This window comes from Cervus canadensis, chromosome 10 (assembly GCF_019320065.1).
Source record: "Cervus canadensis isolate Bull #8, Minnesota chromosome 10, ASM1932006v1, whole genome shotgun sequence".
Lineage (NCBI taxonomy): Eukaryota > Metazoa > Chordata > Mammalia > Artiodactyla > Cervidae > Cervus > Cervus canadensis.
This window is the reverse complement of record NC_057395.1, coordinates 62,506,841-62,520,322: the sequence shown is the minus strand read 5'-3', so window position 1 is coordinate 62,520,322 and position 13,482 is coordinate 62,506,841. Positions and strand designations below refer to the sequence as shown.

Below are 13,482 nucleotides of genomic sequence, written 5' to 3'. Positions count from 1 at the left end.
TAAGCATCTATGGAGGAGGCCCCTTTTGTCTTGTCACTTTAGCAAAGCTATACTGTAACTAACCTTAAGCCAGGCATCACCACCACCATGATCTACTCATCTCCTGCCCAAGCACACTTTTTACATCTTTTGATCACATAATACCTTGCCTAATCTGTTGATTCTTTCTGTAGATCAAAATACTAGAAATGAAGAATAAGTAATTAACAGATGAGCAGATCTCTTCCCTAGTCTTCCCTTCAGTAATCTCATAAATTATATGAACAAGATATTATCTAAAGAAAGATCACAAGTAGTCAACAAGCCTGCACACCGGGGATATGGCAATAAATGTGTTCCCCTATCTCAATGATTAATAGATTACTTCCCCTTTTCCCTTAAAAAACTTCCATGGCCTAGCAGAATCTTCAGAGTTGGCTTTTGGGGACGTGAGTCCACCTTCTCCCCAGAAAGCTGGCTTTCTGATTAAAAGCAACATTTTTTATTTCTACCAACAATTGCCTCTCAAATATTAATTTTTGAGCAACAAGGAGCCAGACCTCAGTTCAGTAACATAACCTGCTGTGAATCCATATGAGCAGCATCCCCTTCAGAGAGGCTGCAACACACTCTGTTGAATATTCCTTTTGATGGTAAGAATTAGCCCTCTGAAAATAAATCTGATTTCAGGAAGCAGATAATGATTTATAGCTAAGTCTAGTAAGGATAGTAATATATGGCCTAAATCAGGAGAATTTATAATTAAAAAACAATTTTCATTTTAAGCTGACACATTGGAAGGACTGATGCTGAAGCTGAAACTCCAATACTTTGGCCACCTGATGCGAAGAACTGACTCATTGGAAAAGACCCTGATGCTGGGAAAGATTGAAGGCGGGAGAAGGGGACAACAGAGGATGAGATGGTTGGATGGCATCACCAACTCAATGGACATGAGTTTGAGGCCAGGCGTGCGGCAGTCCATAGGGTCACAAAGAGTCAGACATAATTGAGCAACTGAACTGAAGCTGACACAACCAGAATTAAGATAGCCTGTTGAGTGTTTTTACTCAAAATTATAATTCTGAGAGGCCGTAAATTCATTCGAATGTTGCAAGTTGCTTAAAATGTCTTTAGAATTCTAGACATTCTAAAGGCAATTTAAAAGTTACACAAGAAAAAGCACCATATAATTTAATAATCACAACTTTTATTTTGGAATGGAAACCTGTTTCAGTTAAGGACCAGATACGCACCCAAAAAGTAATCAAGATCCTTAAAGAAGCCTCCTTTTAAATTGGTCTTCTATTTTGAAAAACATATTTAGAAGAGTGTATAAAATATTAAACTCACTAGGTTTTAGAATTAATGAGAAGAGGGAAATTCCCTGGTGGTCCAGGGGCTAGGACTCTGTGCTATCACTGATGAAAACAAGGGTTCAAACCCTGGTTGGGGAACTAAAATCCCACAAGCTGCATGGCATGGTGAAAAAAAGAAAAAAAATAATAATTAATGAGAAGAGAATTAAACAGGTGGGGCTTTCCAGGTGGCGCTAGTGGTAAAGAACCTACCTGCCAATGCAGGAGACTCAGCAGACTTGGTTTGATCCCTGGGTTGGGAAGATCCCCTGGAAGAAGACATGGCAACCCACTTCAGTATTCTTGCCTGGAGAATCCCATGGACAGACAAACCTGGCAGGCTGCAGTCCATAGGGTTGAAAAGAGTCAGACACGACTGAAGCGACTTAGCATGCAGCACACACAAAATAGTCAGAAAAGGAAAGTACAGAGGAGAAAGTTAAGTAGGGAGGAAAAGTTGAAGAAATATAAGAATTATGGGGATTGGAGAAAGGGGGTAAGTGAAACTCTAACTCTATAATTTTTTTTGGAAGAACGGAGTCTTAACCACTAGACCTCCATGGAGTTCCCTCCGTAATTTGTTTTAAATAAAAAAGACTTGAAGCAAATATAGTAATAAATATGGATGACTCTGGGTGGAGGTTACATGAAATTCTCCATGTTTAAAAATATTCTCACAATAATGAAAAAAAAAAAGGAATTGTAAATTGTACTGTGGTCTGGTCTCTCTCTGTATCTGGTAGATCACAGCCCTTTGAGATGCTGATTAGATTCAGAGTTCTTAGAACTTAGACTTTCTAAAGAGTGGGGCAATTATTTATAGCCAAGCCGAGATTTGATTTTCTCTCTGAATGGGCTGTTTCTCTTTAAAAAGAATAAAGCATCCAACTCACAAGACCAGGGTTGTGACTTAGTGTTGCTTATCCCTAAGGGGACTCCAACTTGCCCAGGTCAGGAGAGAAGAGAAGGAAGGAAAAGTTAGCACCATAAGCATCAATGAGAATCAGTCATTGTCAGATATGGGTTTATGCTTGACCTCCAGCTTTTCTCTCTACAACCTTGGGTGAAAAATAGGTAACAAGCTATGGGCAGAGTTGTGGACTTGTACCTTCTAATCTGAAAAAAAGGGCTTCATTCCCCTTGTTTATTTTATGCTATTTTTTTCATTTTTGGCTACGCCACATGGCTTGTGGGATTTTTAGTTTCCCGACCAGGGATTGAACCCAAGCCCTTGGGAGTGACAGCACAGATTCTTAACCACTGAATCACCAGGGAATTCTTCCACTCATCTTGTTTAGAATGTCACGGCCATTCATCATCTCCTTCTCCAAATCCTATACTTCCCTTCAGAAGCCTGTTTAAGTCTTGCGTCCTCCAGGCCCGTAGCACTGGCCTATTTCTGGGTTCTTGCCTTCAGCCAAGCAAGATGGGGCCCTCTACTTGGGGACTGCCTATATTGTCCTCTCTTAAGATTTCTATGGAAAGCCAGTCCCACCCTTATGTTACTCTGAATCCCTCTATCTGCTGATTCAGGCCTCAGAGTCCACAATCAATGATGTCTCCAGGTAATGTTTTCCTTCAGACAACCTCTGTCAGCTAGTCTGAATTCCATGTGAAAATAGAGAGGGATAATTCACAAAACAGAATTTAAGCCACATTCTGCCTCAAAATATCTTCCCTTAACTAGTCAGATTCCATAGCATGTCTTATGGGCTATAAGGATCAAGTGCAAATGCTCTCGGTCATGGTTAAGTTGGTAGCAATTAGCACTCCCGGATTAGTTTTCTACTTTCCTATCTAAGGGCAGACCTCTGAAGAAAGGAAAGAAGAAGCAAAGAAAGAAGGGTTCGAGAGAGTTTTCAGGCACTGTGTTAGGAGGGTAGATTCTGCTGAGGGTGAGTGCGAGACCCTAAAAGAGAGAAAGAAACTTATGAAAATACCTGGAGAGCCCTGGTCACAAATTTGGCTCTCTTCTCAAGATTTCATCTTGTGAATGAGTTTGAAGAAAGATACTTTAGGGACTGAGCCCAACCTTCTGAGGGATCCTTTAATCACCCTCATCTAGACATCCAGGCAAAACATTAGAAAGACAAGGCCAACTGAGCATGAGGAACTCACTTAACTTCTGAAGTTGTTTGCTCTTGTTCTCTGTCTTTGGTTAACCTAGTTACCAAAGCTAGGATAGCTTTGATTAGCAATTCAGCAGATTCTGAACCTCTGGGACTGTTGCCTGGACAACTGTAAATGTCTCTTAATTAACATCCTGTCTTCATTCTTGTCTTGTTTCATCCATTTCCAAAATAGCAGAGAGATTTTTTTTTTGAGGGGTAGGGAGAGGGGGAATTAAAATCACATCCCCTGCTTAAAGACTTTAATAGTTTCCCATTGCTCTTCAAATAAAATCACAAATTCTTATAAGGCCTTGTTGTTACTGTCTCTGCCCTCATCTGATAGACTCTCCCACTCAATTACTAGGTTTTAGACATATTTTACTCCTTCTACCTCGGCCCTAATGTTCATTCTCTGGTCTTGAACTTGATTCTTTTAGTTCTTCACCTGGCTGGATCATTGGCAATCTTTGGATCGCTGTACAAATATTGTATGTACAAATGGTGGTCCTCCTTTGACCACTTTATCTAAAAAGTGTCCTTCCTTGGTATTTATCTATCTCATCATCCTATTTCTTTCATAGCTTTTATCCACAATGTAACAATTAATAATTGTTAATAATAAATATTTATTTTGTATGGACTTTCCTTTTCTTGTAGAATTTAAACTCCCTGAGGGCAGGGGCCTTGCTATCATATTCGTTTTGTTGCTCCCACTACCCAGCAGTACTTGGCACAAAGCAAGGCACTCAATAAATATTTGGTAAATGAATGAAGAGAAAAGAAAGCCAGCAACAGAAAATCCTCAGGTTTGTTGGTCTCTTTGGGCCAACAAGACTGGAGAGCTGTCAGATTTCATATCATATCAGATTTCAGTCAGACGGTAATTTCATACTTTTTTCCTTGGCCTTTGTTTTGTCATACTGGGGCTTAGACAACCCTTAAATTGCATTAGCATCCCTTACCTGGCTGCTAAGATATACTCAGGACTATGGCTTTTCTCAGGGCTCCCCCGGTGGCACAGACAGTAAAGAATCCGCCAGCAATGCAGGAGACCTGGATTCAGTCCGTGGGTCGGGAAGATCCCCTGGAGAAGGGAATGGCTACCCACTCCAGTATTCTTGCCTGGAGAATTCCATAGACAGAGGAGCCTGCGGGCTACCGAATATGGGGTCACAAAGAGCTGGACGCGACTAAGAGACTAACGCTAACTCACTGTGGCTTTTCTTCATATCTTTGATCTTGCATTTGATCAAGAAAAGGGAAAAGAGGGGTTTCCTGGCTGTCCGGTAGTAAAGAATCCACCTGCCAAAGCAGGGGACACTGGTTTGATCCCCGTTCTGGGAAAATCCCATGTGCCGCGGAACAACTAAACCTGTGTGCCACAACAAAAGAAGCCGCCACAATGAGAAGCTGTGTACCACAACTAGAGAAAGCCCATGCACAGCAACCAAGACCCAGCACTGCCAAAAATAAAAGAAATAAATAAAAAATTTTAAAATAAAGGTAAAAGAAATAATCTAATTTATGGATAAAAATGACTAAGGGGAACTGAGATGAGGATATAAGAACCACAGGGCTTTAGCACTGAAAGAGATCTTAGGAATCATCTTGTCCAGGGAACTTTAACCGGGCTGTGCATTCAGGTTGTCAGGAGAACATTTTGCTCCTTTGCTAACAGTACTTTGTTAAGATATTATTTCTATACAGTAAAATGCACCAATTTTAAGTATCGAGGTTGATGAATTCTAACTTTATACACTTGTGTAACCACCACTCAGGTCAAGACATAGAACATTTCTTCCATTCCTGAAAGTTTCATTGTGCCTCTTTCCAGGCAATATCCATTTTTACTCATCAGAGGTAACGTCTATTCTGACTCCTACCACCATAGATTGATTTTGCTGGTTTTTGTACTCACATAAATGGAATCACAGGGCGTCCCAGGTGGCTCAGTGGTAAAAAACACCTGCTAAGCAGAAGACGCAGGTTTGATCCCCGGGTCCAGAAGATCACCTGGAGTAGGAAATGGCAACCCACACCGGTATTCTTGCCTAGAGAATTCCATGGACTGAGGAGCCTAGTGGGCTACAGTCCACAGGGTCACAAGAGTAGGACATGATTGAAAAAAAAAAAAAGAGTAGGACATGATTGAACGACTGAGCATGTAAATGGAATCATACTGAATGATGATTCAGCTTTTGTATCTGACTTCTTTTGCTCAATATCATGTTTTTGAGGCTTCATTCATTTTTTTGTTTTTGTTTTTTTTTTTTACCATGCAAGAAAACTTTTATTAACATTTTGAACAGGTTCAGCTATTACTGAAACCGGTAATCTCTAAACTTAAATTGGGGTAAATGGCTAGAGTGCAGAACGATGCCATCATTGGGCATTATGAACAGAAGACTGAAGAATTAACAGCCACCCCTCAGACGAAGGACCAGGTGCAGGGTCGACTCTTTCTGGATGTTGTAATCAGAAAGAGTGCAGCCATCTTCCAGCTGTTTGCCGGCAAAGATGAGCCTCTGCTGGTCAGGGGGAATGCCTTCCTTATCCTGGATCTTGGCCTTCACGTTCTCGATGGTGTCACTGGGCTCCACCTCCAGAGTGATGGTCTTGCCGGTCAGGGTCTTCACGAAGATTTGCATTTTGACCTGTGAGTGAATGCGAAGACGCCTCAAATTCAATCACGCCGCGTCGCCTCCAAGACGATACAGGAAGCCAACAATGCCAGTCGCCTCTCCATTTTTTTGTATGCATAAGTAGTTTGTTCTTTTTTTAATAGCTGATTAGTATTCCACTATAAATATACCACATTTGTTCATCCATTTTCTCATGGAACTTTTACAAAATGTAAACGCCAAAGCCTGTCCTCATCTCACTGAATCTAGACTTCCAGGGATGGAGTTTGAGAGACATACTTTCAATAAGTTTCTAGGCAATTGTGATGTACAGCCATGTGCAAAAACACTGATTTTGTCCATTCAATCTGGTTCTACAGATAAGAAAACTGACAGCAGGAAAGAAATTTCCCAAGCAGACACTTGAATCAGTTGAGTCAAGCTTAGAACATTTTCCACTGTGCCACTCTTTTCCTTGGAAGACAAGTCAAGTTGCTAATTACTGACAAGGGCAGAGACGTGAGTCATAAGAGCTTCCATTTATTGAGTACCTGTTATACACTAGGCTCTGCTCTAGGCACATGAGTCTAGCTCTTTGTGACCCTATGGACTATAGCCAGCCAGGCTCCTCTGTCCATGGGATCCTCCAGGCAAGAATACTGGAGTGGGTTGCCATTTCCTTCTCCAGGGGAATCTTCCTGAACCAAGGACAGAACTTGAGTCTCTTATCGCTCCTGCATTGGCAGGCAGGTTCTTTACCACTAGTGCCACCTGGAAAGCTCCTATAGGCACATTATGTACATTTAATCCTCTTAACAATTTGTGTATCACAGCTGAGGACACTGAAACCCAGAGCAGCCCAAGGGACAGAGGTAACATGTGACAGAGAGAGGAGTTGATCCCAAGCCTTCCCAACTCCAGAGTCACACAAGAAGGTTGGTACTTTAGCCTGAAGTGAAAAGAAGGAAAATTACAAACTGCTTGGTTTGGTGGTCTTCCATTCTGGCCCAGTCCAGCTTGCTAGAGTAGTTCAATTCAGCTCAGTTCAGTTCAGTTGCTCGGTCGTGTCTGACTCTTTGCGACCCCATGAATCGCAGCACACCAGGCCTCCCTGTCCATCACCAACTCCCGGAGTCCATTCAAACTCATGTCCACTGACTTGGTGATGCCATCCAACCATCTCATCCTCTGTCATCCCCTTCTCCTCCTGTCCTCAATCCTCCCCAGCATCAGGGTATTTTCAAATGAGTCAGCTCTTCACATCAGGTGGCCAAAGTATTGGAGTTTCTGCTTCAACATCAGTCCTTCCAATGAACACCCAGGACTGATCTCCTTTAGGAGGGACTGGTTGGATCACCTTGCAGTCCAAGGGACTCTCAAGAGTCTTCTCCAACACCACAGTTCAAAAGCATCAATTCTTCGGCACTCAGCTTTCTTCATGGTCCAACTCTTACATCCATACATGACTACTGGAAAAACCATAGCCTTGACTAGATGGACCTTTGTTGACAAAGTAATGTCTCTGCCTTTTAATATGCTGTCTAGTTTGGTCATAACTTTTCTTCCAAGGAGTAAACGTCTTTTAATTTCATGGCTGCAATCACCATCTGCAGTGATTTTGGAGCCCCCAAAAATAAAGTCTGTCACTGTTTCCCCATCTATTTGCCATGAAGTGATGGGACCGGATACCATGATCTTAGTTTTCTGAATATTGAGCTTTAAGCCAACTTTCTCACTCTCCTCTTTCACTTTCGTCAAGAGGCTCTTTAGTTCTTCTTCACTTTCTGCCATAAGGGTCGTGTCATCTGCATATCTGAGGTTATTGATATTTCTCCTGGCAATCTTGATTCCGACTTGTGCTTCTTCCAGGCCAGCATTTCTCATGATGTACTCTGCATATAAGTTAAATAAGCAGGGTGACAACATACAGCCTTGACATACTCCTTTTCCTATTTGAAACCAGTCTGTTGGTCCATATCCAGTTCTAACTGTTGCTTCCTGACCTGCATACAGATTTCTGAAGAGGCAGGTCAGGTGGTCTGGTATTCCCATCTCTTTCAGAATTTTCCACAGTTTATTGTGATCCACACAGTCAAAGGCTTTGGCATAGTCAATAAAGCAGAAATAGATGTTTTTCTGGAACTCTCTTGCTTTTTCTATGATCCAGCGGATGTTGGCAATTTGATCTCTGGTTCCTCTGCCTTTTCTAAAACCAGCTTGAACATCTGGAAGTTCACGATTCACGTATTGCTGAAGCCTGGCTTGGAGAATTTTAAGCATTGCTTTACTAGCATGTGAGATGAGTGCAATTGTGCAGCAGTTTGAGCATTCTTTGGCACTTCCTTTCTCTGGGAAATATTTGTTACAGTAGAAATGAAAACAAAACAGTGTTCACCCCATTTCTCAAACTGGTTTTAGAATTCCTTTAGTTCTGTACACTCAGTGCTCTATCAGTGAAAGTGGTTGACTGGCCGATTGATTGACTAAAAATGCAGCAGCTAAAGTTCACTTAATCACTAGCTCTTCCTCCTCTATTGTCCCTGGTTGGGGGTGGGGACTTTGAATGCTGCCAGCAGGTCTGTCAGAGATGTTCTCCACAAATGGAAAGCTAATTTCCCAAAGTGGGGAGGGCCTTGACTCTTTCATCAGGGAGTAAATTGACCCTAGCAATCAGAGAGACAAGAATGAGTCAGAAATACATTTGCTAGTTGAGATGCTGAACCTTGAGTCCTGAGGGACTCCAGGACTTCAGAACCTGGAGTTTTTCAACAACACACTGTGTTTTTCAATAATGAGGGAGTCTGGAAAGTATAAGGGATGACTGGCTGAGGAAAGTGGAGACCTGGCTTTTGTAGCTGGTATGGTTGGGGGAAGCAGGATGGGAATAGATAGAAGGAAGAGAAAAAAGCTTGTGGATACTTACAAAGACTCTCTCCCTGACCAAAGTTTAGTTAAGTTTCTCTGAGCCCTCTTTTTAATTAGGCCTTGACTTTGGCCCTCCATTCTTTGACCTGCATAGCTCAGATTTTGCAAGAATCCTGTTAATTTAGTGAGAACCCCCCCCACCCTTGATATATGATCACTCAATATCTAATAAAGTTTTTCATCTCCCACCTTTGATGTATAAGCCTGCCTTTAGCAAGACTCCTGTTAGGTTAGGTTAGCAAGAATCCCCTTATCTTTGATGTCTCCTCTTAGTAATTTTCCATCCTTTGATCATCTCCCTGTCCTCACTGGCTAAAAATTCCCAACTTTCCTTGTTTGTATTCTGAGTTGAGCCTGATCTTCCTCTCCTATTGCAACATCCCTATGGCCACAGTTTTGAGTACAGTCTTCTTTACCATTTTAACCAATATTGGAATAAACAATACCAAGATGACTTGATCTCTTGGGCTATATCTATACACATAGACTGATTTGACTATTGTGACTGAATTGACTAGTTTAATTCTTATGACTTACAGATGACAAACAATAATATTCTAATAATATTCTATTATTAGAATAATAATATTCTCATTCTATTATTAGAATACTAGTATTCTATTAATATCATTGGGGCTTCCCTGGTGGCTCAGAGGTTAAAGCATCTGCCTGCAATGTGGGAGACCTGGGTTTGATCCCTGGGTTGGGAAGATCCCCTGGAGAAGGAAATGGCAACACACTCCAGTATTCTTGCCTGGAGAATCCCATGGACGGAGGAGCCTGGTGGGCTATAGTCCACGGGGTCACAAAGTTATTATATTTTTATTATATATTATTATATTATTATTATTATTCTAGAATATTCTAATATTCTAATAATATTCTGGTCTGGGTTTTACGTGGACAGCCTGCTTCAGGACTCTTCTGAGACCAGGAACCATGTGGCAGGCTCGGGCTCTGCCCAAGAGGCTCTGCATTAGAATTCTAGAGAAGGCTTCATGCTGTGCTCCTCTTCAAGAAACAAAAGGACACAAAACATCTTGGCAGCTGCATGTCAATGTGAAGTCTGTCTGCTGTTCTACTGAAACAGGATTCAAGAGTTCCAGTTGCCAGATACGCATTCCCACAGTATATAAGGAATGCAATGCTGGTAGGAGCTGCTAAAATGATTAATCTCCTGACATCATTCCCTTTGGCTTGATTTAACTTTTATCACTCAACAAAGATCACTGTGGGGACTTTACTGATTATGGTTTTACTCTCCAGAAACTACTTCTGTCTCTTCTCTCTGGCCCAGTAATTACGCTCTCTTCTAGTGTTCTGAATTCCTTTCACTTGGGCACTCTTTCCTTGTTGAGCGTGGCCTGAAGCTGGGTGGATGGTCTTCTACAGCTCTCAACAACTTTCCAGCAGAAGGAAGAGAAGAGGCTTTGATGTCAGAAAAATTTCCTGCAGAAAAGGATCAAGGCAGACCAAAGGGAATATACCGGAGCAAACCTTAAGACCATGTGTGAATTAGAGAAACTTTGTGTTTAAACAAAGTAGAAAAGGTTTAGAGACAGACAACTGTGGAACTGTGTTTTAGAATGGGTCAAGATCTCTCAGTCTCACAAAGGCCCCTAAAATAGCCAAAGAAAATCCAAAGTGACTCCAATGTTCCACCTCTTAAGCCTCCTACAGCCTCTCTGATGAAAATGGCAGAACAGAGGTCCAGTGTTGCTGAAACAGAACAAATGCATCCACAGTTGAAAATATTAACCTGAGCTTTCCTCTGGAATGTGCTGAAAAGGGCATCCACCCTGAAAAACCAAACACTTAGAAAGGAAAAGGAAGATTTCAAACAAATGAAGTTTGATTGTCTGATTTTGCTCTAATAAACATGAAATGAACCAATTCTTCACATGAAGACTGATTTGAAATCCCAAATTCTACTCTCTGAAAGTCTTTAGAAATCTGATACTACTGGTGACTTCCTGAAGACATTAAAGAAGCGCTAAAATGTGATTCTGGCGTCAGGGCTGAGATTTTAAAGTATGTCTTTCTGAGGAACTTTTTTCTTTTGCTGCTAGAAAGTGGAAAAAGCAGGGTAGAGAGAAATAAGAAGCTACTAGCACACAAAAGTTAGACTGCTTTGTGCTAAACTACTCTGATACACAAAAATGAAACAAATAAATCTGTTTAGCTTTCCTGAAAATGAAGAAATGAGGGATGACCCACAAAATTCTTTAAACTTTCCAAAGTAACAGTAGCTTTACCCACCCTGAAAGCATATTTAAACTGATAATGCTTCCCCTCAAAAAGTGGAGGCCAAAGGAATTTTGTTCTCATCTTGTAACAGAGCAGGCTGGGGGCTAGCTCAATCCTAATTTCAAGGACAAGAACAAGAAAACAAACAACCCTACTGCAAAAATTATTTTAAACTTCACTCCATCGCACAGGCAGGAAGAGTCTCACTGATCCACAATGCAAAGAAAAAATGTTTCATCATCAGAAAAGCAGCAGTAAATGGAACAGCAGAGCAGGTTTTTGTTTTTGTTTTTACAAAAGTAGAAAAAGTAAAGGGCAGCGCTTATTTTACAGAGGGGCTGTCTAGCCATTTGAAACTTAAACACAGAGCAGGAGATAGGATCTCTGTAGGCAGCAGAAGAAAAGAAAAAATTTTTTTCCTACTTACAGCGTCTTTTATCTCTAAGGGAAGCCAGAGCTGAGCGTCTTCCCTGTCCTTATGCAGCAGAGGCAAGATGTGTTACTGTGAGATTTTTAAAAGACCCCAGAAACTCCCAGTAGCTGGCTTCCCCATTGCATCTCTGCCTTCAGCCAAGCAAAGACTGCCTTCATACTCATTCTGATGGCCACAAGCCTTGTGGTCTGGTCTCCCTATGTTTCTCCCCAGTCTTTGTAATTAGAATTGGTGTTGACACTGAGGTTGGAAAGGGTTGGAAAGGAAGTGGCTGCACTGAGGATACGCATGGGCAGTATTTAATGAGACTTTAATTCAGAATAGATCCCAGGAGAGAGAATGAAGCTTTGCTCTAATGAGTTAACCTGGAAAAACACACCCTGCCAAAGAAGGGTTTAATTCAGCTTCTTTCAGAAATTCTGGGTGGGCTAAGGAGCACTCAGTGGAGAAGTTAAACTCTAGGTAGGCAGATTGCTGAGGCCTAGCCTGCCTTATTAGTAAAGTCTCTTTGGGAACTTTCAATGTTGGTCTCATAATTTAAAAAATAAATTTGGTAAGAGTTTGATTTGAAGTAGGTGAGTAACATAAATGAGTAAATAAATAAAAGCACTTAAGTAAACTTTTCCCTTAAAAAAAAAAAAAATAAATTTTCAACAGTTGAAGGGTTGCCCTTCTGCTAACATGATAAGTGATTAGTCTGTGGTTCTCCTCTTCTTGCTCACTTGAGCTTTACTTGAACAAACTGGAATTTACAAGGTCACAACTTATGACCCCTGGGTGATGTGAAGTTTTGAGGTTCTGTAGATAAGAGCAGCTTAATATAAGGCCATGCAGCAAGTATTATCTGTTTTGCTAGGGATGGTGGTGAAAGAATGTGATAGGTAGTGATGATCCCTAGTCCTTCATTGATTTATCCTTATTTGTAGGGACCAACTCTTTTGGTGGTTTATGGAGACAGGGACAATTGGAAAGAGAAGTGAATACAAAGTCAGAAGATGTGGATTCTGTTCAGGTTTTGTTACTTTCTTTCTGCGATCTTGGATAAGTCATATAAACTGTCTGAACCCGCTATCTCATCTGCCTCTCACCCTGGGCTGAAAAGATCAGATGAAACCATGTAGACACCTTGAAAACTGTGGAGCACTCCACAAATGTGATGGTTTTCTAAATTTTAATTCATTGTATGACCCACCAAGTAAGCTCTTCAGATAAATCAAGAGTTCAAATATGGAATTGGGAGGAGACAACATCTTGAGTCTGATGGATACTAGATGATGGGAATCGAGGGCTGTGGAAGATAGAAGTAAGGGAAAAAAATAAGAAGGGGCAAAAAAGGAGAAAAGACATAAAATTCCTAGAGAAAGGCTTGGCTCTAGTGCTGATTGGACCTTATGACTCTAAAGTAAAAGTGAAAGTCACTCAGTCATGTCCAACTCTTTGCAACCCCATAGACTATACAGTCCATGAAATTCTCCAGGCCAGAACACTGGAGTGGGTAGCTGTTCCCTTCTCCAGGGGATTTTCCCAACCCAGGAATCGAACCTACGTCTCCTGCATGGCAGACAGATTCTTTACCAGCTGAGCCACAAAGGAAGTCCTATGACTGTAAAATATAATCCTATTTGAATATGGAGCAATGGAATATAAGTGAGCAATCAAAAATTATTTCCTTAAAAGTAATTAACCAACAGGACAAATACAAGTTGTCCAGCAGGAAAAAGCCATGAATCTTTGAGGGTAAATCAGGAGGTAAAACTGAATGTATAAGAATGGCAGGATGTAGGAAAGGGTGGTGGTGAGAGTGAAAA

The 13,482-nt window shown here is 41.2% G+C and overlaps 2 protein-coding genes across 9 annotated transcripts in view; both read right to left on the bottom strand.

Annotated features, from left to right (window-relative positions):
• LOC122448486 (agouti signaling protein) overlaps positions 1-13,482 on the bottom strand; it is a 108,467-nt gene that overhangs the window by 17,488 nt on the left and 77,497 nt on the right. For 2 of the 8 annotated variants that reach the window (XM_043479814.1, XM_043479815.1), the window contains one exon: positions 1,551-1,606. The exons of 3 other annotated variants lie outside the window; for them this stretch is intronic. The gene's annotated coding sequence lies outside the window, so the exon portion shown is untranslated. Of the gene's footprint in view, positions 1-1,550; positions 1,607-3,277; positions 3,297-11,668; positions 11,809-13,482 lie in introns of those variants that run through there. 3 more of the 8 variants (XM_043479819.1, XM_043479820.1, XM_043479821.1) reach the window with 3 other exon arrangements.
• Positions 5,710-6,186, bottom strand: LOC122448487 (ubiquitin). Its single transcript, XM_043479823.1, has one exon. It carries the CDS (start codon positions 6,094-6,096, stop codon positions 5,863-5,865), a length of 234 nt encoding a protein of 77 aa, XP_043335758.1. The 5' UTR covers positions 6,097-6,186; the 3' UTR covers positions 5,710-5,862.

Bases quoted from the DNA above. Each gene is read 5' to 3' on its own strand.
- LOC122448487 (XM_043479823.1), bottom strand. From the start codon at position 6,096: ATGCAAATCTTCGTGAAGACCCTGACCGGCAAGACCATCACTCTGGAG.